The 18,854-nt window shown below is 34.7% G+C and overlaps 2 protein-coding genes across 3 annotated transcripts; one reads left to right on the top strand and one right to left on the bottom strand.

The window, feature by feature from the left end:
- The first annotated feature begins 1,518 nt into the window (after positions 1 to 1,518).
- LOC132185758 (uncharacterized) lies at positions 1,519 to 3,521 on the top strand. Of its 2 annotated transcripts, none has more exons than XM_059599535.1 (4): positions 1,519 to 1,652; positions 1,939 to 2,115; positions 2,241 to 2,304; positions 2,766 to 3,521. In XM_059599535.1, the coding sequence occupies exons 2-4, from the start codon at positions 1,970 to 1,972 to the stop codon at positions 3,057 to 3,059; spliced, it is 504 nt and encodes a 167-aa protein (XP_059455518.1). In that variant the 5' UTR covers positions 1,519 to 1,652; positions 1,939 to 1,969; the 3' UTR covers positions 3,060 to 3,521. The 2 variants fall into 2 exon arrangements, with proteins under 2 accessions (XP_059455518.1, XP_059455517.1); XM_059599534.1 differs by having other exon boundaries at positions 1,924 to 2,115.
- Positions 3,522 to 11,251: 7,730 nt separating this feature from the next.
- Positions 11,252 to 16,216, bottom strand: LOC132183578 (pentatricopeptide repeat-containing protein At1g62260, mitochondrial). The gene is made up of 2 exons (XM_059596905.1): positions 15,926 to 16,216; positions 11,252 to 14,135 (listed from the first exon to the last, which is right to left on the bottom strand). The coding sequence occupies exon 2, from the start codon at positions 13,983 to 13,985 to the stop codon at positions 11,946 to 11,948; it is 2,040 nt and encodes a 679-aa protein (XP_059452888.1). The 5' UTR covers positions 13,986 to 14,135; positions 15,926 to 16,216; the 3' UTR covers positions 11,252 to 11,945.
- Between the last annotated feature and the right edge of the window lie 2,638 nt (positions 16,217 to 18,854).

The following is an 18,854-nucleotide window of genomic DNA, read 5'->3' as shown; positions in this document are numbered from 1 at the left end:
ATTGCAACATCTTAAGTAAAGAGGAATTATTTTCCTAATATAATTGGTACAGTTTGAATTATTATTATTGTGAGTATTAATATAGATATATGTATGTTTTTGTGGACATGGGTATATTTATCTGTATATATAACCATATGTGTGTGTGCACGCGCGCAATGAATTTATATATATACTATAAAATATACTTATAAAGTCAAGATTGAATTATTTAAAATTCAAGTTAATTTTGTAATTAACTTAAATGATAAAATCTTAACAATAATTAATTAACTAATACTTAGTTTAGATTACAAAGAAAAAAAAAAAGAAAATCATGATATTTACTTGTACATAAAGAATGAATAAGTTAATTAAGCAACTTATGAACAAGCTTGAGTTCACTCGAAAAATACATTAGTTGTGCTTGAACAAATTATTTAGTTTGGTGTCATTGGTGATAAAGCTCGAACTCATCACGTGTGTCAGAATAAAATTAAACGAACAGAACTTGAACGGTCAATACTAGACCCGATTACAACCCTACAAATAAGCATAATAATAGACTTTTCTTGTTCTAACGTATGGATAAACCGAACACTTGAATTATCACATACACAAATCCTAGATTAATAAAAAATAATAATAATCATTGGCCAACAATTTGAAAAATAAAAAATAAAAAATACTATTTACACTAAAAGCCTTACCATTGAATTTACTAAAAATATTTTACAAGTTCAAAACTAGCATTTATTATTAAAAAAAATTTTTTTGACACCATTTATTATTAAAGTTAATATTCTAATGATCTTTTTCAGAAACAAAATTGATGAGGAAGAGTGTTCTTCTCTCTCTTTGTCCTATTTATCAAAATAGGGAAAAAGAAAAAATCCACATTTATTTATTTCTAACTATCACCTTATTTACAAATATTCTTCTTAATATTTTAAGTTTTTTGCAATGTCTTTTAAATATCCTTCTTTCGTGTCCAAAATAATAAATAAAAAGGTAAAAGAATTTATACAACAGTTAAAAAAAAAAAATTAGAAAAATGAGAAAAAGACAAAAAAAAAAAAAGAAAATTAAAAAAAGAAAAGAAAAAAGAAATAAAAAATGGTAGATTAAGGATATTGTAAAAATTAAATCATTAGGGAAAAAAAAAACATTATATAGAGGTATATATAGTTTCCTAAAACAATATATATATATATATATATATAGAGAGAGAGAGAGAGAGAGAGAGAGAATCAAAGGCTCAGATCTCAAAAAGAGCATTGCCAATAAAAAGGGGACATGGATGCATCATGTGGACCAGACCCGACCCCTTTATCCTCCATCAGAAAATAAAGGCGAAGATTCCCCATATCTCCCAGGATTCCCTTCTGCACGAAATCCCAGAGGAAACCCAATCACACGGGTGAAAACCCCGATCCCACAGTGAAGAACATGTGCCCACAAACACCATAGCGAATCTCATCTAGGTTGCCACACTCCCTCTTTCGTACCGTCTATGAATACTCAAGCCGACCTCTTTATTCACTCTCTTCCTTTGTCTCTTTCACTCTCTCTTTCCTAAAAATCTCTGCTTTGCTCTGTTTCTCCCCCCAACCCTTATTCCTTCTCCGTTGACATCCTCCTCCTCGTCTGAGAGGAGCGGTTAAGGAACTCCGGTTAGCTCCCCCTCTCTCTCTCTCTGTTTGTGGGTCAGATCTGCATATTTGTTTTACATCCGTACATGTTTTCATGGACTGTTTTAAATTTTGGTCAAGAGAATTTTTTTTTTTTTGGTTTTTAGAGAAGCCCAGAACGGTAGGTATGTTAGTTAAGGCTGACGAATGAGAAAAAAAACTTGAACTTTAATGAACTTGGGTGACAGAATTTTCTGTTTTTGGCGGGTATGAATTATGGGTCTGAAAAGAAGTAATTTTTGGGTGTGTGCAGGCGTGGTGGGTGCAGATCTTGGAAGATTTTGGTGCAGAAAAACGCCATGGCAGGCTGCAAGGAGGAGATGAGGATGGAGGGTTACTCGGTGGTTTGTCCTAAGCCTCGCCGGTTGGATATGGGCCTCTTTGATCCCTCCTCTTTTAACGATCACCATTTCAGACCACCCTCCTCCTTCAGATGGCCCATCAAGTAACTCTCTCCACCAAAAAATGTTTTTGTAGGATTGTTAATATGTTATGAACTTGGGAATTTTTCCTTTTTTGTTCTTTTTTTTTCCCTAAGATTTTGTTTTTTTTTTTTTTGCTTGTCGCCAGTCATCAAAGAGAGACCGGAGATTCAAGAGCAGGAACAGAGCTTTTGGATATCATTCTCACTAAGGTTCGTCTCTGTGCAGTTATTGCTGTTAGTATTTCCTTTTTGTGTTCGATTTGTGGGTTTTTTTTAGAATTTTTTTTTTTTTTTTTTTAATTTCCTCATTTTTCTTGAAAACCCAAGATGGGGATTGAATTTATTTCCCGACCCAAATCAAGAAGGAAAAATGATGATAAATGGATTGTTGAGATTTATTTATCTTTGTACTTTTTTTCTTTTAATGGATGGTCCAGATTGGCCTGGATATCTGTTAGATATGGTCTGGTGCTTACCATGTATATATAGCCAGAGATTTGCTGTTAATGAACTAAAATCGATTTAATTCAAGAATTTTGTAGTTGATTAATTAAATTAATTTACTTCCTTTACGACAAAGTTGATTGCTTTGAGTAATACAGCTGTGCACGTGACAGTTGCCATGTACCTTTCAAGTAAAATAAAATGAACCTGTTTTTTTCCATCAACAGGGAAATTCTGCGGAGAGATCCTGTAACCAAGTAGCTTCTTCGCCACCATTTTTCTGTGGATCTCCACCAAGCAGGGCTTCTAACCCTGTAATCCAAGATGCCCAGTTTTTCAATGAGAATGCCACCACCCCTTTTCCGCCTCCGGCGGCGGCTGCACCACCCTCGCCCTCCGCCCGTAAAGGCCGAGGATGCGTCCGAATGAACTTCGGGCACAAACCCGCCACGGTTCGGGTCGAGGGCTTCGATTGCCTCGGCACAGATAGGAGAAACTGTAGCATATCTGCTGTGGCTTAACCAAAGAGTTGAAAGAGCAGAGGAGGTTGATGTGTAATGGTGGGGGGATGTTTTCTTGTTCTTATTAATTTTGTGTTATAATTCTCAAGGAATTATAATTTATAATGTAAATTATGGTTGATGGGAAGAGATGTTTAATTTTGAAAAATAAATTAGAGAAAGAGCAAAAGTCTTTTCTCTTGCTTTTAAGGGTTTTTTTTTTCTTGAGAAAGGGTTTGAGACTTGTGGGAAGTTTCTTATTGAGTCTGTAATTTTTGTCTGTTGTCGTTACACTCTCTCTAATCCTCTCTGTAAATTGTAAGGATGGAGGAATGTGGATGGAAGACTTCTTCGGAGTTTCGTTTGTATTTTTCTTCTTGCTTGCGTGGACTGCCTATTGTTAATTCTGTACAGTAAAGGCACGTGGTTTGAAAATTCAGCCTTAAAGCTGTAAATAAATAAATAAATAAACAATTCCTGCTACTTTTGATGTGGCCTCATTAGCACCTCATATGGTAGTTATTTATTCTTGTTCTTTTTAATTTTTTCAATGTCATGAGTAATTTATTCAAGATTGTTTGGTGGAAAGAGATGCTATTATTAGCATTCTCCGGCAATAAATCACATTTTTTATTTTATAAATAGTTTATACGACATTTTTATTTAGGTTTTTTAAAGAGTAATGGTACATTTACACAATCATTTTATAAAATATCTTATAAAGTTGATATGACATGGTCTAATAACTATTGAATGCATTTTTTTAATCATGGCTGATATACAGGCTACTTATAGTAGATCCCGCTACGACCACGAAATGTTTGTGTGGTATGTAATATTTTTCAAAGTTGATATGACATGGTCTAATAACTATTGAGTGCATTTTTTTAATTATGGCTGATATACAGGCTACTTATAGTAGATCCCGCTACGACCACGAAATGTTTGTGTGATATGTAATATTTTTCTGTACTCATCGGGAGATATGCGGACATGAATTGGGTTTTTAATAATCTTTTGTTCAAATTGCTAGTAATTTGAACAACAATAGTAAGAAAACTCATATGAAATGAATTACTTGTCTAAACAAATTTTGGACCGCGGGGCCATTCACTTGGATCAAGATCTACTGAAATTCTTAGGGAATTTCAGTTTCTGAAATTTCGAATTCAGACGGTCAATTTTCTATCCAATTGTCATTGTTATTAATAAAATAATAAATATTTATTATTTTATTAGTAATGGGATACGCGGCAGAATAATGACTCTTAGATAAAAAATAGATAGCCTAAATCTGAAATTTCAAAAACTGAAATTCCAGTGAATCTAAATCTCATTCACTCGGCCAAGTGGATCATATAAACTCATATTCGGCTAAAAATTTCCATCTTACAAAAATCACTTATTCAAATAAATTTTAGGCTACTCAAGCAATTACTCTCATAAAAAAGTCTATAAAAACTCTCGATTAAAAAAAAAAGAAAAAAGAAAAGTCAATTAAAACTCTTAAGTCTCTAAGTAGCAATTGGAGCAATAAACATTGTCGCTGTCTTGCTGAGATTTCTATCCATATGTTTATGTATTTATGTGAATGGGATTTGTATTGGGCGTGTGGTGGTCCAAAGGCTGACAAAGTGACTCAGATGATGAGTCAGTCGTGTCTCGATAATTGCCAACTTGTAATTATTATTTAATTTTTTATTTATTTTCCCGTCAAGGTTTTCGGTTAGTGGTTGTAAATGGTGGCAACGTGGGATTTGCTTTCCGTTAGGCGCGCTGACACCACCGGCTGCCCCACCTCCTCTACGCTTTCGCTTTAGCCCTGCGTCACACTAAATAAAACAAACCATCCTCTTTTCGTTTATTATTATTATTATGATATAATATATATTTATCACTTTTTATATTAACATCAAAACTAATTACGGAGAAATTTAAGTATGCCACGTGGCAACAATTTAAGAATCATGTCCCATTAGGCATTAGCTTCCCACAAAATAACTTGGACCCTTCTCTCTCTTTTTCAACTCTTCTCCATTCTGCTTTTTTGGCTTTCCAGTCCTTCAAAGGCTCAATGTCTAGATTTAATCACAATACTTTATTATTATTATTATTATTATTATTATTATTATTATATATATATATTTTTATGTTTTATTTATAAAATCGCAATACTTTAATATTCTTCTCCATGTGTGAACTCCATTTATTTTATTTTTTAAAAAGTGAAATTCAACCCGTGAAATATTTAATTTAAATGGAGTATGAATTAACGAAGTTAACTCTAGATTTCTAGCTTTGATACCATGTTCCTCAGGAGGTACCTTAATCGACAGTAGACCACGCCTCATAAAGCAGAGGTCACTAGTTCGAATCCCCTCTCCCCCCTTCCCTTGTGTGGATATGTCAAAAAAAAAAAAAAAATCACTTCTTATTTCAAAAAAGCTTAAAATAATAAGAATAAATAAATTTAATTATTTAATCAAATAATTTAACATGCAGAAGCCCTGATATCAATGGAAAATGATTAAAAAAAAAAAATGAAGAGAAGTCGGTTGATATTTTTTATATGGGTAAAAATGTTTAAAAAGTTAAAATGACAATTTTGTCCCTCTTAAAAACACTAAAATAAAGTGGAGATGATCATATTCGGTTATCAATTTGGCCGTCTAAAAATATGCTTAGACGGGTAATAATAATTTACAGAAAAACAAAATAAAAACAAAATTCTACTTGAATAATGTTGTGGTGCTTGGCATAGTGGATAATGGCTCCATGATTTAGTGGGAGACTTAATTGGAAAGGTTACGGGTAAGTAGTGTTTGGACAAAGCACTATGATATTCATGCAAGTCTTGTCAAAAATCGATTAAGAGAAGAATGAATAACAAAAGTGCATGGCACTAATATTTCTCTATCTATGTTTTCTTGACTTCCAACTTGCTCCACTGTCCCTTGGGAAGTGCCTGAACAGGAAGAATGTCACATTATTATTTCTCTCTCAAAAGATCATATAAGATTTTGGCCACACTTGTTAATTATTTTATTGATAAAAGAAATAAATATTACTGTAAAAAAAAAAAAAATTGAAATAGAATATCTATTTTTATTCTTTAGCTTAGTTTAAATATGTCCTCTTTACTTGGTTCATTCGGATGTTTGGAGTGTGTCTTCGACTCTATTGTGGCTACATCAGTTTTGTGAATGATTTATTCTCGCTTTACTTGGAAATATCGTCTTGCTCGATAATCTTATGCTTATGGTAGGAACATATTGTAATTAGATTGAGTAATGTTACATACTATGTCCTCATTCAACTAAGCTGATGTGGCACTGCCCATCAATCACTGGATAAGCCCTTAAAAATGATGAACACTGTCATATTAGCTAAGAGACGCCCTAGTTGTTACATCTAAGAAACGAAAAGAAAAAAAGGATAAATTCAAAATCAATCTATGTGATTAGCTTAAATTACAAATCACTCTATGTCCTATCAAAGTGAACCAAGAGGTTCCTATGATATGCAAAACAAAAAATAAAATAAAAGGGTAGCTTCACTTTAAACTCTTGAATTACCACACGATTTGACAAGACCCCCTTCCCCCCTCACGAACTTCAAACTTCTCAATTTGAATCCATGAACTTTCAATTGTAGTCAATTTGAACAATTCCATCAAATTTTAAACGTTAAAAGTGAGACAATGACGTTTATACCCTTTTTTTATATAAAATTTTAAATTTACCCTTAATTTCAAATTAAAAATTAAAAAAAAAAAAATCACAAGGTGACCCACGGTTGGGCCACCTTGTGACCCTTTCTTTTTTCAATTTTTTTTCTTTTTTTTTTTAATAAAAAGAAAATTGAAGGGTAATTTTGTCTTTTTAAGGGTTTTAACGGCAAAAGTTGATGGAGGGAGGTGAATTGACTGCAATTGAAAGTTCATGGGTTCAAATTGAGAGGTTTTGAAGTTTAGGAGTGACTTGTCAAATCGCATGGTAATTCAGGGGTTTAAAGTAAAGTTTGCTATAAAAAAAATTAGCACATTGAGTCAAATTCCATTAAAATATTTAACAGATTCCGTTAAGTGCCATGTTAGCGTCAATAAAATGACAACTTGTGTCACGCTTAATAAAAATAAATAAATATATAAAACTAAAAAAAAAAAAAAACTATTTTTTTTTAATTAATTTTTTTTAAAGGAAAGGAGTGGATAGTCACCACCGGTCAATAATAGGAATACATGTTGTTGATAGCACATTAGTTATTAGATATTTTTGAGAAATATTACACTTACTAAATTTTCTCCTCAAAATTAGTTTTTAAGTGATGTGTTATCATTCCATGAGATGGTGGATGGTGACACATTTTCTAAAATAATAAATCTCATGGGATGGTGATACGTTATTTGAAAACTAACTTTTGGAGAAAAAATTTGATAAATATAACATTTTTCAGATATTTTAGTCGGTAGTAATGAAGTATATTAAATTTTAAAAATAAAGAAGGGGGTTGGAGGATTGCTTGTGGGAGTCTCAGTAGAGATATGAGAAAGGTGTATGAAGTGGCAAGAACCTTAACAATAGAATGACTAGGGTGTAAGGATTTCTGAAAAATTAGGCTTATATCTTAGGGGTTTATAACGACAGCGTTTCATGACCTTTTTTAATTTTTAATTTTATTTTTTTCTTTTAATAAATTAAGATTGGGTCGGTTCTAGTTTCTCGGGTTTCCGAAGACCCACTTCCAACTTCCAACCAAACATGTGTCGAAAATGACCAAGAAAACAAAATTCCCTTACAGATGCCAAGCAAGACTTTGAATAATTCTTAGATAGAAGTCGTTGTGATATAATGTAGACAGACGAAGAAGGTGATGGAACGGAATTAGACCTAGTAGCGCCTAATAAACTCTCTTCGTTTGGCACCTCTCCAAAGAGTGCCAATGTTGAAAAGATGTCCATAACCTTAACCTAATTTATTTGAGAAATGTTAGGGGTCAATAAGTTCTTTATATTTGATGCATATTCTCCTATGAATTCAACAGATCAACTATTAGATTTGCGGGGTCCACCATTAACTTATGTGAAGTCCACAAATCTAATGGTTGATTGAAAGAGAATATGGCTAAATATGAGAAAAGTATTGACCTCTAGTATTTCTAAATTTATTTTCATCAACAATATAAAATAAATCTTTTACAAATTGGTTTATTTTGAAAAATTCTTTCAATTTAATATTTAAAAGCGGACATGTGAGAAGATGTACTTTTTTCATAGTATATGCTTTTTACATGCTTTTAATAATAGTATTAATAATATATATATAAAAAACATATATTTATCACATATTAAAAAAATTAGCACGTGTCAGAGATTGGGTTGAAAAAAACTTTTTCTACCTCCCAATTCGTAGAGATTAATATCCTTTGGTAATCAACATCCTCAAGACTTCAATATCCAGCTCTTATCTACATCTTCTTTGATATTATATCCAATTATCACATATGTTGGTTTTGATTTAAAATCAACGAGTGCATGCAAGAAATGTAAATGAAAGATTGGGATATTTATTTATTTTTTTGAATATTTTCAATGCCAATGTTGTATGATATATATGTTTGCAAATGGATCCTCTCCATTTTATTTGAAATGGAAGGGAGTCATGTAGGCAAAATGGTGGGATAAGGATGTCTTAATTTTAAAAAATGAGGACAATATTGTCTTAAATTTTATACTATTTTGCCTAAATGGCTCTTCTCCATTCCATTTGAAATGGAGAGGATTCGTTTCTGATATGTTTTAGATAGCAAACCCAAATCCATGTTTTCTTGGGCTTTTGAAATAATTGGAATAATAATAATTGCAATAACTCGCATGATATGGATGAAAATGCGAATACCTAAGAATAATAATCGCATTATGCGGATATAGATGCAAATATTATTGATAACTACATATGCATTTACCCCCTAATTAAAAGTAGGGCTAAATACTAAAAACCCTCCTAGGGTTTGATTTATATCATAGAAGGTACTTGTGGTTTTCATAAAGACGGAAATGATATCTCCGTAAAAATTCCGTCCAAAAATTAACAGAATGCCACGTTAGCATCAATTAAACATCTACACATGTCATGTAATTAATTTTTATATTTTTTTTAAAATATTTAAAAATATATATTTTTTCAAAAAAAAAAAAATGAAAAAAAAAAATTGGGTGTGGCCGTAGCCACCCCCTTTGGCCATGGGCCACCCCAAGGTGCCAAGGGGGTGGCCGTTGGTGTGAAGGGGGTGGCCGAAACCACCCTAGTGAGCCACCCCCATGGAGCCAAGGGGATGGCCAAAACCACCCCCATCCGGCCAGATGAGGGTGGCCAAATTTTTTTTTTATTTTTTGAAAATATATATGTTTTTAATTTTTTTAAAACTTTTTTTAAAAAATAAAAAATTAATTACATGACACGTGTCGACGTTTAATTATTTTACTATTCTAAATGTCAATTTATTTCCCTTTCCTATGATTTCTTAGCACCTCAACAGAAAAACGGGATTAACAAAACATGACAAAATAAGGGTAAAATAATTCACCGGAGAAAAGAAGTGCAAAATAGGATTAACAAAAAAGAAAGAAAGAATTCACCGGAGAAAAAAATGGCAAAATAATTGTACCTCCAGACAACAGTGGAATAGGTTCCGTTCCGGTGACAACGTTCTCCGGTGGATCTCGACAGAGACGAAGGCAATTCTCTGGTGTCTCGACGTGACGGCGGCAAGAGAGAGACGGAGAGAGAGAAAGAGAGAGAGAATTAACCTAAAATTAAAGATGACGATGCATTATTTATGGAATTTAATTAAACCGGTTGAGAAAATAATTGGAGAACCGATTGACAAAAAAACCGGTGGTGGGGGGGCCACTTTAATTTTTGTTTTTAATTAAATTCCGCCTAGGACTAGGACATCAGGAGAGCACCTAGCATTTCCCTAAATAAAGGAAAAGTATGCTAAGATCCCCTTGTGCTTGCCATATTGACTTTAAGACCCTAGTTTCCAATTTTGTAAATTTAGGACCCAATTTCAAGTTTTTTTTACCAAATTAGTACTTTTTATTCAAACGGACTTTTTGAGTGTTAAATGCAATTTTAGTCCCTCAAACACACCCAAATAGGCCCTAAGACCTCCATCCATTTTTCCCTCAAATAAATAACAAAAATCACATGAAAGTACAATTATGCCTTTCCTACTAAAATTTTTTAAAGTACCAAAAAAGAAAACTACAGCAACCCAACCTGGTTAGAGGTGGCTGGCCACCCTGGTCATTGGGGATGGCTCGCTACCACCTTGACTGTGTGGAGGCCGTGACCTTTTGTTTTATTATTATTATTATTTTTTTTTTAAAAAAAAGGACATAATTGTATTTTCATGTAATTTTTGTTATTTATTTAGGGAAAATGGACAGATGTCCTAGATTAAAATCTTGCAAAATCAGGTCTTAAATTTGCAAAATTAGAAACTAAGGTCTTTAGTGTATTGTCAGGGATCCTAGCATATTTTCCCCAAAACAAATTGGTGAGTACCAACTGGATGTTCTGCATAAAACAAGTATATTGTCATTTGAGCTTCATTAATTAATTTTCACAACAACACTAATATTGGTCACTAGTAATCCTTCCCATCATATTCAAGTGACAAAACATGGCCAATTCACTCCTAACTTGTTAACTCTGTAAAAATTGTCTCTAGAAGACAATAAAAAATCTTTCAGCTCAAATATTAATGAAATTCTACACTGATTGTACTAAGTCATGAAAAGATGATCTAATTCAACAAGCATGGCTGAGATTGTCGATCAATGGTAGAGCCAAACATTTCAAAACAATGGCAGCAGATAGCAACAAAATGCCCCACCTGTCATAAAAATTTCAAACCATCACACTCCAATGGAATTATGGCACTAGGTCCATTCCATGAAGGAAGTTCCACCAACACTCATTAGACTCTCCCTATGCATCCATATGTTGGGAGATGTAATTCTTAGTCTCCACACAAAGAAGATGCATTTGTTTCTTGCAAAAACAAAAAACATGACCACAAACCCTGCTAAGTCCAAACAATTGCCAAGGAACAAGAAAATAGGATCTAAGAGGTATCTATGACAGGTTCAAATGTTGAAAACAGGGGAAATCTCATAGATAAGTTAGAGAGTGCATAAATTGAATTCCAGGAAAGGGGAAGATGAAGCAAATAGTTATAGATGTATTCACAGTGAGAATTTTTACATAGCTCTAATATAGCTTTCAGACTTGCTATTCTATCATTAGGTGTAGGGACATAGAACTTACATGAGTATTGTAGGCATTATTTATAAAAGTTCTGTTCATGAATCATACATGAATAATTGAAATGCATGCACTAAGACAGTTGTTATCTCAGTTGGGTGGCAGTATGAACCATAAAGACTAGGGCTAACCAGAGTTTACAATTGTTGATGCTCATGAGTGAAACAAAAAGTAAGTGTTTGGCAAACCTCCAAGCTGTAAAGTATCTGCAGCGCAACATGTATAATTCATATTCACAGAGTTTTCCCCATCCAAAATCATCTGCTCCAGCTTATATGTAAACATTCACAAAAGCAGAAAATGCCAGTAGAAATGTTGATTTCACTTCTCACGACAGTCTTCTTTCCTTTGAATCCAACCAACATGAGGAGTAGTGCTCAAATATTTCATTCAAGCTGATCTTTTCTACCTTTTCTCCTAAATTTTATCTCCGCATGCATCATACAAACGAGCATACTGAAAACTGTAGACCGATTTTACATGCTCATAATTTAGAGGGACCAACAAACATGATATAGGAAAGTAACCTCAGTGATTCCTTGAATCAGTGCGATTGATTAGTGCAGCACCATCATCAGAAACACGAAGAATCAACCCAACTATACCCCGGTTGCTTTCTGATCTTTTTTTTTTCCATCATCGTTCTCAATTTTGCTGCACTGTCCCACTGTCCCATATCAACATACAAATTATATAGCAACACATATGGGGCCGAACTTTCTGGTTCAAGTCTCATCAACGCTTCAGCTGCAACTTCAGCCAACTCTACATTGTGATGCACCCTACAAGCACCTAATAATGCACCCCACACAGCCGTATCTGGTTCGCATGGCATCCTATTGATCAAATCCATGGCCTCCTCAAGCTGCCCATGTCGACACACAACATCCACAAGGGCAGCAAAGTGTTCAACCTGTGGATCTATACCATATTCACTACACATGGATTTGAATTGCTTCCGACCTTCTTCAACTAATCCTGCATGAGCACACACATTCAAAACCGAAATAAATGTTATATATGTAGGCCGCACTTTAAGCCTTTTCATCAATTTGAAAAGTTCAAGTGCCTGTTCAGAAAATCCATGAGATGCGTAACCTCCAATCATTGCATTCCAGGAGATCACATCATTCTTTAGTTTCATCTCATCAAAAATGGTCCGTGCCTGGTTTATTTCCCCACATCTTGAATACATGGTAATGAGAGAGTTATTTATGGGCACATCTGGAAGAACTGTCTTTGAGACCAACTGATGAATCTGCATACCCAGGTGAAGATCCACCAACCCAGTAGACACACTGAGAACTGAAGACAAAGTGTGTCTATCAGGTTTCTCTCCTTCAAGTAGCATCTGAGTGAAGAAATTAACCGCTCCTTTATAGTCCTCATTTTTCTCATACCCTGCTATCATGGAGTTCCACGATACCAGGTTTTTCTGGGGCATCCTCTCAAAGAAATTATTAGCAAGTTTTAAACTACCGATTTCCATAGACCCTGAGATCATTGTATTCCATGACAGGGTATCAGGATTTGGCATTTTACTAAAGAGTTTTGAGGCCTCTTCCACATTTGAACAATGGACATAGCCACTGATCATAATATTCCAGGAAAAAGTATCTCTTTCTGTCATGAGGTCAAAAAGTTCCCTGGCAGAAGCAATATCTCTCGCTTTCACATAGCACGTAATCATAGAATTCCATGATACCACATTTCTCTCGAACCTCCCATTTCCCTCCTTACCTCCATCAGGACAAAATGGAATCTGATCAAAAAGGTGTCGAGCTTCTTCAATCCTTCCCCTCTGACCATAGCCAGCTATCAAAGTATTATATGCATGCACTAAATCTTCTCTGGCTTCATCCTTGTTACCGTGTTCAGTCAGAACTTTTGAAGCTTTATCCAATTCACCATTCCGAATAAGACCCGATAAAAGTGCACTAAGAGAAGCCGCATCCCGTTCTGGCATTCGTTCAAAAAACTCAATAGCACGCTCTACATTACCATTATGTAAAAAGCCAGTAATCATAGCATTCCAAGAAACGACACTCCGCTCAGGCATACTATTAAAAAGGACTAAGGCTTCATCCATCTTGCCAATCTTTGCATACCCACTGATCATCGTGTTCCACGAAACACAATCTCTATCCGGCATGTTATCAAACAAGGTCCTCCCCTCCTCAATATACCTACTTCCACGACACGATATATAACCTGATATCATCAAGTTCCACGACACAATATCTCTTTCACACAACTCATCGAACAACTTACGTGCCTTGGCCAGCTCTCTTTGTTGGACATACCCACTTATCATTGAATTCCAGGTAACAGTGTTTCGGTGCTTCGCATTATCAAACACGGTTTTCGCTTCACAAAGCCGACCAGTCCGGATCAAATGGGAGATCTTTTTATTTAATGAATATAAGTCTGTGCCCCGAAAAGAACTCTTGGGTATCGAAGCTGAGGTGAAAGAAATTGATGGAACAGACCCATTGTTAGATATGCGAGTCAACATTGGCCAACCACAAAAGGGCTGCATATTCCTAAGTCCATAAACAGCCAAGTATGGGCTGCGCATTCGGATTCTCCTCCAAGCAATCACAAAGTAGGTCATTGAAAGACGGTTCAACTTCGATGGGGGATGCAGCTAGATGCTCATAGTCATACCCACCCCCAGGAGAAGTGTTGAACCCACATGACAAACAAGACGTAAGCGGTATGCTGTTTCAATGATTTATTTGCAGTTTCGGCCGCTTGCTTGGCTCTAAAGAATTAAGGTGAAAGATTAAAGAATACTTCTAAAATATTAAGTGTATAAAATAAGTAACGTAATAAAATTAAGAGAAAAATCATATTTAGCCCCAAGGTTTTCATCTCATTTAAATTTAGTCCTTATGTTTTGCTCAAATTTAAAATAGGTACATCTGTTACTTCACCGTCAAAGTTAATAGTTTGTTATCTGCCACATGTCTCATTTGACACGTCATAAACACTCTAATACAATGTCACGTCAACAAGTGTTAAGTTATTCATAGAAGAAAAAAAAAAAAAAAAAAAAAAAGATACAGAAGACCCAAAAAAAGAAAAAACCATCAATCTGACACGTAGAACTTAGAGGAACTCAAATTCAATCTGTGATACAAAGTTCAAAATCAGCTTTAGGACGAAAGAATATTCTAAATGAATTTTTCTTCCAGTCAAGTTCCCATGCAGTAGGAAGAAATCAATATAAATGGAAATCAACAATTGGCTTTTGTGTATATGGAATTAGCCTAGTTGATGTGATCAATAAGGTGTTGTGTTTCAAGCTTACATACTATGGAAAACTAATAGAATTAAGGTAAAGCTCGACAAAAATATCCAAGTACCCCAAAAAAATCAGTCCAACTAACATGGGTGGACACAGTAGAATTTAATAATAAGTGGTTCCTTTCATTTCTCGACAAAGTAAATTGCAAGATATTAATTAAAAAGAACTCAACATACCAAAACTTTTGACAATTAAGTTCAATAAGTATGACAATGTAACACCAATTTTGAGTCAACATAAAAACCTATATCATAAGTGAAAATCAGACTTTTCCTGTATATCCAATTCTGAATTCCTCACTTTCGTATGCTTCTTTCAAATCCAAAATTACAAACTCATGCACTCCTTGGAACATATCAACCATGTGTATACATATTCAAGCCATTTTCTGTCTGAACAGAAAAGTGACATTCTATAAATATTTAATATAAACAAACACAACCTTAGTTTGAACTGAAATCAAAATAATTGGATAAGAGCATCTTGCTGATAGGAACCCACGATAAATTGAACAGAAATATGTAGATAAGTGATAGATAATGAACTCCACTTAAGGGTTGGAGACAAACCACAAGACACAAGTCAGATTACAAGTCAATCCCCCAACCAATCTCTAGACTCTTGATTTATACTAGGCTTACAACCCACTACTCACAACACATTTAGTAACCACCCATGATACCCACTAGCCCATAACACATAACTACCCACTAACATAACATAACAGCTGAATACTAACTACCCATGTAGCACTAACATAAACAAGGATAATAACTACCCACTAAGCTACTACCCCCCACTTCCTTGATGCATGCCCTTCTAGGAATTACTCCATGATTTTCACTATCACTTGCAGCATTGTTTCTTCTTATAAACATGGAAGGGAATAAGCTACCGTACTCAATCCTCTTAACAGAGGGCATAACTTTATATCAAAATAACCAAATGGGCATGCTTGGAATTGGTCAGAAAATCAATATGAGCCCCATTACACCGAAATAAAACATAAAATTCAAATGGGTATCTCTATATTTGCATTCTTAACCATCACATCCTAATATGATGGTTGAAAGCCAATGTCTTTTTAGATTAACTCAAGTTGGTTTTGATAGTTCAAAAAAAAAAAAAAAAAACCAAAAACAAAAGATAAGCTTAGTGTTAGTTGAGTAGTTATTTATTCAAATTCTAAATAAATCCAAACACAGAGAGAGAGAGAGAGAGAGAGAGAGAGAGAGAGGCGTTACCGGTGGAGGAGAGACGCGTATCTCAACGAGGACTCAAACCGTGGGTTGTGAAGGAGCACCGCCGGTGGAGATATGAGAGAGAGGCGTGACCGGTGGAGGAGGAGTTTCCGGTTAGGACCCAAACCGTGGGTTGTGGAGGAGCACCGCCAGTTTAGATATGAAAGAGAGGAGGCGTTACCGGTGGAGGAGCAGAGAGGCGTTTCCGGTGAGGACCCAAACCGTGGGTTGTGGAGGAGCACCGCCGGTGGAGAGAGAGAGAGAGAGAGAGAGAGAGGTCTGATAGAAAGCGTGTTTTCAATTTCAAAAGTAATTTTTTCTGAAAAAAAAAAAGAAAGGGAAACTACCACTCAATTAAAACTTGATAGCTGGGGACATTCACAATTTTATTAGATTTGTGAGGTCTATTATTGACTTATGTGGAATCTACATAAGTTTATAAATCTAATCGTTGATTGTAAGGGAATATGAGCCAAATATGGAGAATTTATTGACCCATAATATTTCTTTATCAATTAAGTGGTAGTTTGAGGTAGGAATGTGAACGTGACATTTTGCCACGTAGGATCAAGCGGAAAAAGAATGAAGAAAAACATTTCTCTTTGAAACAGATATTATGGTCAAAATTGAGAAATGATTCATGTCAATATTTTTCTCATATTTTTCCATATCATCCTACAAATTCAATAGATTAATCATTAGATTTGTGAGGTTCACCATTAACTGAGTTGATTTGTAAGATGAGATGAGAAAAATATTGACATCAATTATTTCTCGTCAAAATTTATAGAGGCATGTTACACCATCATCTTTAAACCATCTTTAAACCGTCTTTTTTTTTTTTTTTTTTACAAATTCAATAAATCAACCGTTAAATTGTAGACTCATGTGAACACCCTACAAATTCAATGGTGGATTCATCCATTCACTATGGAGATAGTTAAAAGATAGTTGAAAAAGAATGAATTTAATCATTTCTCGAATTTATATATTATCTATTTTTTTCTACTTTTTATTTTTTATTTTACTTTTTTTACTTCAGCTCCCTTTGTTTCAACGTAAAATGTTTTTCGTCAAAAAATATTTTCTTGAAAACATTTTTTAGTGTTTGGCGTGTAGGGAAAATCACACACACATATATACGATAATGTCCCGACCGAGTCCCAGTGGTAGCTTGGTCGGGTCCTGCAAGGTTCGACCGAGTCTCGGCAATGTCTCAACCTAGTCGCAACGGTGTCTTGGCCAGGTCCTGACGGTGCTCCGACCAGGTCTTGGCGAGTCCCAACCATGTCCCTTCGGTGTCTAGCCCAGGGAGTTAAAGAGCTTGAAAGATTGAGATTAGTGGGTCTAAAGGGGGCCCGTGGGCTTTGGTGGAGCCCAGCGAGATAAAGAGCTTGAAAGATCAAGATTATTTATTAAGGTTAAATACAATTTTAGTACATGTGCTTAGGGTCAAAATTAAACGAACCCCCTGGTTTCAAAATGTGTCACAACTAGTACTTGTGAATATTTAAAATACTCACTTGGTACTTCTATCCATGTTCTGTCCAAATATTTAATGAATCTCCATGTCAGCACGCGTAAAATGGTGACACTTGTCCCTAATGCCATATATTGAGGCCAAATCAGTAGACCAGATGACGTGGCCTTATATCATAATTGGTACTTATGTTTTTGGTGCCATGTATGCCGCAGAAAATATATATATATATATATATATAAAATTGTAACTTCAATTTAAAAATAAAATAAACAAAGCAAAAAGGGGTTGAAAATTGGGGGTGGCCGGACACCCCCATTTTAGCTAAGGGGTGGCTCAAAGCTACCCTATGGCCTATGGGGGTGGTTTGGCCACCCCCAACTTGCAAAATGGGGGTGGCCGAACCACCCCTAAGAACCTTGGAAGTCGCTGAGCCACCCTCGTTTGGCTTGGGGGTTGCAAGTTGGGGGTGGCCCAGCCACCCCCAACTTGCAAAATGATACATTTCATCAACTTTTCTAAATCTTCTTCGGAATTTGATGCTGGTTGAATAATTTATGTACAAATCGCGCTAATCACTTCATAATCTTTTTCTTATTCTACTTTGAAAGTAGTCAGAAGTAGATCTTCAATGAGCAATTTCTTTAAAACGCTCGGAATACAATTTTCCTATATCATGGATTTTTGCAGCAAGTTAACTACTTCACATGACATTTTCAAAATATTTAAACAAATATTTCAAATAAAAAGTGATAGCTTTCATCATATTTTCTAAATCTTCTCTCAATTTTGGTGCTAGTTGAATAATTGTTGCACGTATCACACTAATCACTTCATAGTCTTTTGCCTCTTTTACTTCGAGAGTAGTAAGAAGTAGATCTTCTAAGAGCAATTTCTTGAACACCCTCATAATACTATTTTCCCATATCAAGGATTTTTGCAGCAAGTTGACCATGTCAGGATCCTCTTTTTGCTGGCCATCCTAGAATGCCTTGTATTCAATAGACTTGTTTTTGGAAAAATCATATTTAATTACTTCACATGAAAATTTTCTTAGCAACAATGCCAAAAAATTGGCTGCGGTGTTCTAAACCCGAGGAATATACAATACAACCACCTCGGGATGAGCTTTATGTGAATCCAACGCCACCTTTAAGGTCGCGTCAATGGGGTTTTCTTCGGATTCTTTTTTAGCCTTTTTTTCTCGTCTTTCTTCTTTAATCATCGTGTTTGACTTGTATCTTCAAATAATCTGCTGTACATTTCCCATTTCTAGATGTTCCTCAAGTCCTGAAGGAAAGAAAATCAACATTATAAAATACTCAATAAAAATATTTCAAATAAAAAGTTATACCTTTCATCAACTTTTCAAAATCTCATTTGTATTTTGGTGCTTGTTGAATAATTTATGCATGCATCACACTAATCACTTCATAGTCTTTTTCTTCTTTT

Source organism: Corylus avellana, chromosome ca6 (assembly GCF_901000735.1).
Source record: "Corylus avellana chromosome ca6, CavTom2PMs-1.0".
Classification (NCBI taxonomy): Eukaryota; Viridiplantae; Streptophyta; class Magnoliopsida; order Fagales; family Betulaceae; genus Corylus; species Corylus avellana.
This window is presented reverse-complemented; position numbering and strand designations above follow the sequence as displayed.